Below are 12,288 nucleotides of genomic sequence, written 5' to 3'. Positions count from 1 at the left end.
AGACTATAAAACCTGAAGAAGGTGTGAGGAGTGGCCCAGCCAGCCGCATCACAAACCCCCTGGAGAGATGCTCCAGAGGGGAGAGCCGTAGAGGCCACCATGCCTCTCGTGGAGTGAGCCCGGACAGCCAAAGGTGAAGGCAAACCGCGCACCTGATAGGCCAGGGAGATAGTCTGAACAATCCAGTTGCTGATAGTATGTTTGGAAGCGGGGAACCCAGCCTTGGGGGACCCGAAACACACCAGCAACTGGTCCGTCTTCCTCCACCGGGAGGACCTCAGAGCAAAGACACTCAGTGCTCTGACAGGGCAGAGCAAATGGAGCCTCCCGCCCTACGCCGTCACATGAGGCCTCAGCCGACTCCATGGGCTCGAAGGGGGCCTCAGCCAAAGCTTCGAGAACCACCGTGCCTGCTGAGTGGAAAAAAGCTAATGAGCTATGTGCCGGTGTGCTTATATGCCCCTACGGTTATGCCGTCACATGCTACCGTTCTCACTAGGACCAATAGGATTGGAGTAGTTTTCATTCGCATTCAACCCTGTCATGCCTAAAGGCGTTCCTATAGTGTCGTAACCGACGCAGTTCGAGTTCCCCTCGAAGGGGAACTACTAGAACTGTTGGGTCCTTGTAAATTCTGGAGTGTGGTCTAGACCTCCTCTATCTGTAAAGTGTCTTGAGATAACTCTTGTTATGAATTGATGCTATAAATAAAATTGAATTTAAATTGAATTAACCATTTTATTGATTCTGTGGCTAAAATATCAAACTGTTTTACACCTGAGGATACATACATTCCTATTATAGATACATGTGAATCAGCTTTCAGTGAAACATCACAGTATCAGAGGAATCACAGACCATTAAATCCCTCAGACTGTCAGGGTGTAAAGATCTTTTTGTTATGAACGGTGATGCTCAAGGAGCTCAGCACACGCCCCATTACCAAAAATTATCAATCTGTCCATTTCACAAAACATGTTCCCAAGCATGTGGAAACCAGCCATTGTCATTCCCATCTTCAAAACAGGAGACCCTCAAACATCTGAAACTACAAACCAATCAGTATATTGCCCACAGTGGCCAAGATTGCAGAGAAACTGATAGCAAAACAAATTATTAACATCTAAATACCACACCCTATGCAGTTTGGCTGTAGAGTAAATTATTCCACTGAGACTGTGAACTGTTTCCTTCCTGAAAACATCAGAGCTCTTTTGGACAGAGGTGGGGTTGTGGGTGCTGTGTTCTTGGATCTCAAAAAGGCCTTTTATACTGTCAAAAGATCTTGCTGATAAAATTACGCAGTTTCAGTTTTTCCTCAGATGCTCTCAAATGGATTGAGTCATACCTCACTGACCGTTCCCAACGTGTCAGAGTCCAGTCATTTAATTCAGCCACCCTTAGTCTATCCACTGGTCTTCCCAAAGTATCAAGTTTAGGACCGTTGTTGTTCTCACTTTGTACAAATGACCTCCTGTCCGTCTGTTCTGATGTTTCTTTGCAGATGTATGCTGATGACACAGTAGTATATGTTCATGGTAGTGATATCTCTCAGGTGGCTGAGAAGCTCACTAACTGCATGGTGAATATTACAGCTTGGCTCAAACACTCCTGCCTGCAGTTGAACACAACAAAAACATTAGCAATGTTCTTCACCAAGTCCCATAGAAACTTCACTGTTGAGCCAGATGTTTTAGAGTTAGGGGAAAGGCTGCATATCGTGTCAGAATACAAATATCTGGGGGTTTTAATTGTTTCAAAGTTGTCATTGATGTCACATGTAAAAATTAAGTTAATCCGGCTTGAAGAAATGACATATTTTTGGGGGTGGCAGTAGCTCAGTCCGTAGAAGTTGGGTTGGAAACCGAAGGGTCGCTGATTCAAGCCCCCATACGGACCCAAGTATGGTGGTGGACTAGTAGCTGGAGAGGTGCCAGTTCACCTAATAAATGATACATTATTATTAAAATAACAAAAAACAATTTTAGGTACATTCACCATCAAATAGCCACACAGGCAAAAAACATTTACATGCACTCTATGATCTTCTCCCATATCACTTACTGTTTACCCATTTGGTCACAAGCTAGTGTTACATCTCTGAAACCTTTACAATCACTTTACAAACGAGCTGTTAATATTCTGGACAGAAACCACGCATTTCTCATCATTGTCTAATACTACAAAAACACAGGTTACTAAACTGGTCAAATATTCAAATCTATGTCTCGTCTATAAAATTATTCACAGTTTGTCATCCCCTCCTCTTCTCCAGTTTGTCAACATTCGTACATCCGAACAGAGCAGAACCAGAGGTGCAGCACGAAGATCTTTCCATTCAGGAAAAGTGTATTTGGCCAAAGTGCTTTTTCTGTTCGAGCTGCCAATGAGTGGATCGTCACCCCCATAACCATCAGAAAAATAAACACATGTAGTACATTCAAGATCCAGTTAAAAAAGTGGGTCATTGACAACCAGAGCTTTCAATATTACCATTAACGGTTAGACCTGCTCTTGCTCCCCCCTGCTGGCTTATTGCCTTATGTGTGTGTTTGTGTGTGTTTGTGTGTGTGTGTGTGTGTTTGTGTGGGGGTGTGTGTGGGTGTGTGTGTGTATTCTCATGTCTTTGTTTGATTGTTGGTCAGCTATGTTCTGTGTATATTTGACTTTAATAGTAATTTTTACCCAATGTATTGTAATTGTTATATTGTTATGTAAATATGTAATTTTACTTTTTTAGTGTGACTTTTACCATCTGTCTAGCCTTTTGGCTAACTCTGGTATATTGACAGAAATGCCAATTAATATGTGTTGTCCCTGTATTAAATAAATAAATAAAAAATAAATAAATAAATAAACACAGCGATAGACTGGTAAGAGCTAATTATGTTTAACCACGTCTCCAGTAGCCATTTATGTAGATCACATTGCTGTATTTTGTGAAAAATTCACTTAAAACATAAAAGATAAAACAAAACAAATTCCTTCCATTTCATAGATCCATTGTCTTTGCGACCGTAGATTAGCATCGCCCAAGACAATAGGGATTGGTTTAAAGATATGAAACCAACCCAGGCAATTTTATTCACCTATTCAGGATTGCATGTGTGGTGTAGCCAGACCTTACTACACAGCGCTGTGAAGGTCTGGCAACCCAAGACTATCTCCCGAGGGACTTTAAATCGGCCATTCTCACAGCGGCGTACATTCCACCAAACGCCAACGCCAACCTAGCCTTGGATGAGCTGTACGGAGTTATTGTCAGAACATAGACCTCACAGCCTGAGGTTGCTTTTTATTGAGGCCAGTGAGTTTACACTCCTTTTCAGGAGGGGTATGAGGCTGTCCTTAGTTCCCTCTCCAGCAAATCAGATCACGTCTCAGTTCTGCTGCACTCAAATGGTCAACGGTCAAGTCAGCACTGATCCCATCAATCAGACTCAGACCTAGGTCACTAACTCCACCTGCCTACTTATGTGGTTTCTTACTAATTACAACTGTTTCCATGTCATTTATATTTATTAAGGTAAAACGCAAATTTCTTTTTTTTTGCAACAAATTTGTGTAATACCTGATTAATTCACCATCTGTGATTTTTCTCCATAATTCGGGAAATCAAGAAGCTGCAGTAGTAACATTGTGGACAGTGTTGCCAACTTGGCAACTTTCTCGCTAGATTGAGTGATTTTTCATACCCTCTTAGCTACTTACACACATTCAAATACAGGGCTGTAGTACTTGAGACGTTTTTATGTTGTCTAGAACACATCTTGGACCCGTGGGTATATGGACTAGGACTTGTCTCTGACATGGCCATTGGTGTATATGCTTTTTCCTAAAATAACTTTTTCCTTCAAAACAAAACCCCTGAGGAAGTGCACTTGTTCAGAAAACAGGCATTAGTTTAATTAAAAATCCATCTTGAACAGGCGTTTACATTGATCGCATGGTACGTGCCTGGCTAAATACATACATGCCAGAAAGGAAATTGGCATCCTCTAAACATCTAAAAACATGGACAATTAAGCTAATAATGCTAATTATGCTAATTGCTCGGCATGTGCAAATTACCATCCAGCAGTTTATGTATACTGGGGACCCATACTTGAAATTTCTGCAATAAAACTTTGGAGTACTCAACGTTTCCAGGGTTCACCTAGTTGGCTACTAGACTAATGTTCTTGTTATGCCAGAATAAAAAGACTCACATCTAAAATGTGATATTGCACTTCAACTTTATGTGACTTATGTGAAATTGTTATACTTAATGTCAATAATATGGCCTACTTTGATCCTAAAGTGTTTTTTTGTCTTCCACCCCAATGCTGTGTGGAGTAGCCAGATCCTCCTCCGCACCGCAGCGTGTGGATGGTCTGGCAAAGTGAGACTACCAAAAAAGTAGTCGGGTCTCAAATACCACTTGAGCATTTAAAACTATCCCTTTTAAGAAGAAAGCTTCTCTCTGTTTCTGTTTTGTTACTTTCTGTTTTATTTGCATCCTAAATTGTAACAATGTTTCCCTATAGGTGAGAACAAACCTTGGGATCATCCTTCCCTCTATAATGTCTTTTTTATCTTTTTTTTTGTCTTTTTGTCTTACTACACATCATATAAATGAATGGAGCTACTGCTAAAAAAAGTGTATATCCTTATGTGTGTCTTATTAAACCTTAAGAGCATTGTGAACTGAACCCTGCTTCATGTATACATCATTATTATTATACATATTACTACTGTTTACCATCGGTGACTCTGCTGCACTATTTTATGTCTTAATGTCTATTCCCAGCATTCAGCATTATCTGCTCAAGCTTCAAGGCCTATCATATGTATTAAAATAAAAATGCTATCTCTCAGCTTCATGGTAGATAATCTTTTTAAAATCACTGGAAGACCTTCACTCCAGCTTAAATCAAGCTGAAGGAAAGGTGCCTTGTGATGTGACAAAATATAACAAAAGCAAAAACACAGTCTTTTCACTAATTTGTCAATGAATGAAGATATCTTTGTAAATATGTCAAATTAGTCTTTGCTTTCCCTTCCCCTCATGTCTCTGTTGACAGAAAGGAGGCTCTGCTCATAACTGCGGTCAACTGAAGGTGGGTCAGATCATCCTGGAGGTCAATGGCATTTCCCTGAGAGGTCGTGAGCACAAAGATGCTGCCAAGATCATAGCCGAGGCCTTCAAGACCAAAGAGAAAGACCACATTGACTTCCTGGTTGTTGATCCAGGACTTTAGAATCAACAGTGTATGCCACTTGGCTAAAGAAGACACTATTTTACTGCTTTACTGTATCAACTCCACATAAATGTCCAATAATCATGAACCTCATTTTAATTTCAGGTAAAGGATTGGTGTAAATATAGTTGCTCATTGCACTTTACAGAGATTTAGAAAGAAAGGCTATAACAATATTTGCTAAAATAGTATTTTGCTTGTGTTTCATTAGTTTTCAAACCGTGAATGTTTCACCACGTGGTCTAGATTAGTAATGATAGTGTGGTTGTCAAACCAAATAATATGCCAAATGTATTGCAGTCAGTAAAGTCAGCTTTCAAGTTGTACTCTCATGATAAAACACATTCTTACTCCCAGCCCATCATAAACGGAGGTTTGGTCAGCTGCCTTTGGCGTTAGTTACTGATGCAATAAATGTTCTGTAGCGTCTCAGAGAGTTGGTAGTGAGAATGAGTTGGTTAAATACTTTCTTTAAAAAAATAAACATTGAACATGAAGTCATGGAAACAACAAGCTTAACCAGACATGTTATAAACAAGCAGTTTAGTCAGATTAGCTACTTCTTTGGAGGGTAAAAGTGACAAAAACAAAAACAATGTTCAATAATGCACACTTTGGGTGTTTATTTTATTTTTACATTTCAAATATATTGTTCACAAATGTCTAATCCACTCCCCACTAATGTTTGTTGACCTGTAGCACTTCTTTTGACGTCACAACATTCTGAGATGTCAACAATTAATTTGTTGTGAATATAATCATAACTGTTAAAAATGGTGGATAAACTAAGTTGTAAAAAAACAATTTTTCTTTAAACAAATTTGAACTCAACTGACAGAGAAAACCAATCATTTCATAAATATAACCTCTGGTTGAAGTGTAATAAAAAATGTAAGTATTCAATTCAGCAGGTTTGCTTAGCTAAGCCAGATAAGTGTTCCTACTGTAGTAAGTATTGGTCTTCATACTGTTAACAAGAGCTTTGGTCAATTGCTAATTATACATTTGAGGTTTCATTAAAACCTTTGATGAGTTCTTATGGAAGTGTAATTCACCTGATCAATTAATGACACCTGACTGTCAACCAGTTACAATTTCCATATTAAAACAAACTCTTACATGTTGCATATCATTCCAATATCTCAACCAGCTTAGCAAGGCAAAATGACTTAACACTACAGTGTGTCCCTATATTAAGCCTTAAAAGAAGCGTTTAATAAGAGGATTTAATGAATTGAAGCCTTTGATTCTCTAATCAACTGTAACTAATCCACTAACCATTTTTGAAATTAAACCTCAAACAAATGTATACATTACCAGCTCCTTTACATTGATCAAAATGAAATGAAAATGAAAAAAAGCAATACGTCCATTTTGTAACATCTCTTTAGTATTTTAGCAAGATTACCATATGTTCAATAGTTTTTACATGTTTATGGTATTATAGTTTGTATATAATGTAGATTGAAATGACTACATAACTTTTTATTATATGAAATAGTTTAAATAAGTATATATATACATACATACATACATACATACACACACACACACACATTAAGATTATAAATACTACTTCACAATCACATATTTTTATGCCCACCCAAATAGCTGCAAGGTGTGCCATCTCTATATGAAATCACATCCAAACACCTGCAACAACATTGATAGTGATCTCCACAACACAGTGAAGAAAATTGAAGGTCCCACTGTGACAATGAACATATCTTGCACTCTGTGGGATGCTGATGAGTTCTGACACTCAGTAATGAATCCGTGATTTGCTAATGCAATGTACCGGAAATACTGATCAGATTTTCAGAGTACCCTAAATACTACTAAATACTACTGTATATACAAAATGGTAATACAGACTTATTACCATTCAGTATACAGTGGGTGCAAACCTCTGCTGTAGGATATGCAAGAGTAGAGAGAAGGTGGTATATGTGACTTTTTCTGGTCTTTTTCCTCAAAAACGTTTTTTTTGTCCGATAGGGCTGAAAAATGTTTAAGTAACTGTAACCATGATCCAAAGTAATACAGTAGAGCCAAGTAATCCAAATTAAGATAATAGTAAATGCTTTCAAAAGTGTATTTTAGGCAAATAGTTATATTTTTGTAATCTAATGACACAGTTTCACTACATTGAGATAATAGTGAATTTCAGGAGTTTAGTGATTAGATGTATGTGTAATGCAACACTAAAGTGTCTGGATTCAGGGATGAAGTGTTGGTGAGAATATTGTGCTAAATTATACTTTGTTTTATATTTTTGTGACTGCCGACTCTTCAAAAATATATATCTTGTACAGAAAAGGCTGCACAGATTCATAGAGATAAACTGAATATATGGTAAATGGTAAGAGGTTAGAGAATTTTTGTTGAATATAATTATGTAACCCCTTTGTGGCTGATGTAACTGCTAACATCTCCCAAACAAGTCACTTATTCTTGTGTTGGTTCTTCCAAACTTTTAAATGGCAAAGAGAGTGAAATACTTTCAAATATCCCCTGAAACAGATTGTCTTGAATACATAATAAAACTGCATACAGGTTCTGTTGCAATGTAAGATTTTTTACCTTTTAAAATACATTATGTGTGCATAGTTTAGCATAGATTTGCATGACGGCAACATGAGAGAAGCTTGAATACCAGGTTCGTTAAGGTGTGAAAAACGCCCCAAAAAAGGAAATTAAGGCCTTGGATTTCTTTGAGACAACGTGCAACATAGTGTTAAATTCATACTATTGTTGATGGGCTGGTAAGTTTATTCTTCACATGTTTCACTTTTTCAGCACATTTGAAAAAAAAAAAAGAAAGCCTTGTGATAACAAATCCCATGTGCTGACCCATTAATGAATTTGAAGTTTGAATGTGTATCTGTTACGTGTGGAACTTGGTTGAATCCAAATGCAAACAATACAAAATGATATGGAGAAAAAAGATTATAGTTTAACAGGTTTATTCCAATGGGCAAGCGGATGCAACAGGAAAAAGCCAAGTCCAAAATCCAATGGGAGTTTAGGGTACAGAGCGTTTGTGGTATCGGGTTTCTGAGGGTCCGTGTCCAATAATCCAGAGATGCAGTGTGGAGAGCAGGAGTGCTGGATAACGGGAGTGAGGTGGCAGCAGGAGTCAGGTTCACGAAACAAAGAATAATCACTACAGGCAAGTATCACAAAAACAGACAGCGGTCCGTCCCATGGCTGTGTCCGGCCTGTAGTGTTCCACTTGCCCATTGTGTCTCCGTAGAAACCATGGATTGTGTCCCGGTTCACATCCCTCATGTGGCGTTTCATTTCCTTGTTGCGTCCTCCCAGTGTCATGGCAGTTCGTGAAATGGTCACATTTAAAAATTGTGACCAGTACACAAATCAACAAATCAAATTAACATGACCATTTCACGAACTGGCGTGAGACCGTGTTGCCAATATATCTTCTCTAGCTGAGGGGGCTTTCAAACCTGACTCATTAAGTCTGGACTGTCGGACTTTTTAGTGTGCGAGGAACCCAAAATTACAGTTGTGAAACCATACCTGCACACGGTCCAAACCAAACAGCCTAAATGTGGTCCAACAAATACACGTAGTCTCAGTCTGGATCAAACTGAACCATGGTCCGGTCCATTTCTAGTGTTTCGGACCATTTACAGGAAGTTCCGCAGTAAAAGAGAGAAAAGAAGATGCAGCAGAACAATATGAGCTGCGGTAGCACATTGGGATAGGAGGAGACAAAGTTTTTAATTGAAATATGGTCTGAGTACTTAATTAAAAGTCAACTAAAAAAAACGCAGTAGAATGCCAACACTTTCCAATTATTTTCAGAGAGGATCAAAAAGAGAGGAAAGGAGAACTATGCCACCTGAAATAAAGAAACAGCAGCAGCAGCACACAAAGGTGCACAACGCTATGAGAAAATGTTGGGCATTGACAAATGCAAGAGAAAAAAGTTATTTTTATGATGAGCTGGATATGTTCATTCATTCTTGTTAAGGCGTACAACCTGTGCGTAAGAGTACAACCAAAGCTACAGGGTGAATTGTCAACACGCTGATATCAGACACACGTCCAAAACACGTTTACAAACCAATCAAGAATAACAATGTAAAGTATAGGAAGACGCAGCCCACGTAGATGATGACGACATGACGCACTATATGAAAAAAATATAAGTCAAGTTGAAATATTTTAACACAAATTCCATGTGTATATCTCATTTGTATTGCACCATTTACGCTCTTTAAGTTAAAATGCAACCTAGGGTGTTTTTGTGAATGTATCTGAGTGAAACTTTAGTTTCTATGATTCTATCAAAATCTATGATAGCATCAAAATCAACATTTTTAAACACTAAGAAGGCTTGACACGACATAAAACTTTGCTTGAAATATCACCAGGGTCTCTACACGTGAACTCAAGCATTGACATTTGAGCACTGTTTGTGTACACAAAGTTTACTAAAAAGAAAGTTTTTGAACGACTTACTTTAGAAGTTGTTGGTTCCATGTGATACCATCTCTGAATGCAACGTAACAGAGGAGAGTAAAGATGGAAAGCTCCTAAAGTTTAGTTCCATATAAATGCACAGATAATTAGTTGTCCTTAGTGAAAAACAATGGGTTTTGTTTCCCCACTGGGTGGGGAAACAAAACAATGGTCCCAGTCTAGCCTATTCAGCATGTTGCCCTAATGATCTCCCGTGCAGGTTTCGACCAGGCTCAACTCTACTCAGCTTTTATACAAGCCTTATTTACTTGCTTGTGACCTACTGGTCACATAAGATAGGAAATTGGGGTTAATAATAATAATAATAATAATAATAATAATAATAATAATAATAATAATAATAATAATAATAATAATAATAATGTATACTTTATTGATACCACAAGGGGCAGGCCAGAGTGTTAACCATGGAGGCCATTGGAGTAAGCTTCTCAGGTCCCAAAGATAAAGGTCAACTGAATGAGGAGTCCCCCCCACTGGGTAAATACAGGTAAAAGTAAAAAGGAGTAGGACCACGGTCATGTTACCCTAGGTGACCATATGTTTCTTAAGTCTCTTTACCACTGGCCCAAAAAAAAATCTTTTCCCCCTAAACTATGAAGAAAGAAGAAAGAAAGAAGGGAGAACGGACAACGTGTTGCTCTTTCTCCGTTCAACTGGATTATGTTTATTTCTCACATGAATACTCGTCTTTATGTTGTATTAATTTTGCACAAATGCACTGGTCAAAACCAGATTTAGCTTTTAAAAAGAAAACGTAGCTGTACATAGACCAATTTATATCGGTTACATAACTACAAAATAAACTAATTCCTAATGTTTTTTATAAACGAATACTGTATAAATGTCGTTCTTTGTATAGTATACCTTAATTGAGACTACTAATGCAAGATACAGTACAGTAACACATATATGTTCTCATTAAGGTGTGTCTAATGTGAATACTTCAACCATTTCTCTTAGTATTTGTTGGTAATTCTCAGTTCTAATCAAGGCTGAAGACCTTTCTTTTTGGTTTTGCCTTTTTTAAATGGTTGTTGATTTCTTCAATGTTTAATTTCTTATACTGCACTGTAACTTTTTATTCTCGTGTTTTATCTGTTTTATTTTTTTTAATTGTTTTTATGTAAAGCACTTTGAATTGCCCTGTTGCTGAAATGTGCTATACAAATAAAGCTGCCTTGCCTGGCCTAATTATAACAAAAGAGACTGGGTTTACAGTTGAGATAGCCTAGATCAACACATTTCAATAATAAAAAAAACATTTACCCACTAACTGCCTAAATAGAGTTACTCCATGACCCAAATGCATGAGCAAGGAAAACCCGGTAATTTCCTATTGAAAGGGCACTCGCAAGAATGACTAAACAGCAAATGCTACATGAATAATAGGCTAACCCGTTAGCTTAAGCTACTGTAGCCAGAACAGGAATAGCAGTAATTAGCTTGGTAAACAACCATAACCTAATAAACATTCCGCTGCAATAATGAGCTGTTACACACTAACTTTCTTATTTTACCAATGTCCAAGAGCCACTGACAACAAAACAGTAAAAAATAATAGCATGTAGGTAAATCGGGAAAATAACAAGCAGACGTGACACCATTACGGGACATGCAAGGTTACCATTACTTCAGTTAAAGTTCACTTTTAACCTGATAAGCAACACATCAATGTGCCGCTAGTATCTTACTTATGACTAGAATCATCTTATAAATGTCTGTATTGTTGTGTGTGGTGGAAACTAACCTGTAATAGCAGGAACATGTACACAGAAAGAAGTGGGAAAGGACAACGTTATTTCTCCATTCAACTACATTATGAACTCACGTTTGGCACAAATGTTTTTTTTCCATTACATGGTACATGCTTGACTCGTCGCCACTCACCTCAACTTGCCCGCAGTGCCCTGTCCTCCATTTTCCATTGCAGCATGGCTGGTCGTCATAGGTCACGGTGAGGAAACGGCCGTGACCTAACGCAACACACACAACATTGAAGGTGTGTTGTTTCTGATTCTCGATGTGTGGCTGTTGTCACATCCAGATATGTGCAAAACTGTAGGGTTAAGAGCCTTTGTGTTGTTGTAGCATCAACAGGTATTAAGGCATTTAGCATTTACATTATTAACTTCTTATGATATAAGAACTGACCCAGACAATGTGCCACACATGATGAACCACATGAAGAGACAGTAGCATGTCAGCAACAGCTGAGAAGATTTGGGTCTATGGGGAACAGGTCCAGGACCCAAAGTTAAATTAATGTTGAGGGATCAACTACTACCACTGAACCACTGTTTTGCATAAATTCTAATCATTTAACCTTTGTGCCAAGGCTTAGTAATGTTTGGCCCTCATCCTCTGTGCCTCACTTACTGTATTTACTTTTTGGGGAAAATAAAGACTACTTGTTCATTTTATAAAACATTAAATGAATTATTTACAGTTACATTTAGAGATGCACCGAGGTTAGAGAAGCACAATAGTGGCCCAACGTTGCAGTATCGTATATGTAGTATAGTATATATAGGCCTAG

At 38.0% G+C, this 12,288-nt stretch overlaps 1 protein-coding gene across 1 annotated transcript in view; it reads left to right on the top strand.

Annotated features, from left to right (window-relative positions):
* The window catches only part of whrnb (whirlin b), a 95,004-nt gene extending 89,337 nt beyond the window's left edge, over window positions 1-5,667 (top strand). Inside the window, exon 12 of the mRNA XM_034871885.1 lies at window positions 5,064-5,667. Coding sequence (XP_034727776.1) covers window positions 5,064-5,240 — 177 coding nt within the window. The 3' untranslated portion in view covers window positions 5,241-5,667. The remainder of the gene's footprint in view (window positions 1-5,063) is intronic.
* The last annotated feature ends 6,621 nt before the right edge of the window (window positions 5,668-12,288 follow it).

Source organism: Etheostoma cragini, chromosome 5 (assembly GCF_013103735.1).
Source record: "Etheostoma cragini isolate CJK2018 chromosome 5, CSU_Ecrag_1.0, whole genome shotgun sequence".
Taxonomy (NCBI): Eukaryota; Metazoa; Chordata; class Actinopteri; order Perciformes; family Percidae; genus Etheostoma; species Etheostoma cragini.
Note: the sequence above shows the minus strand (reverse complement) of the source record. Positions and strands in the feature narration are given on the sequence as shown.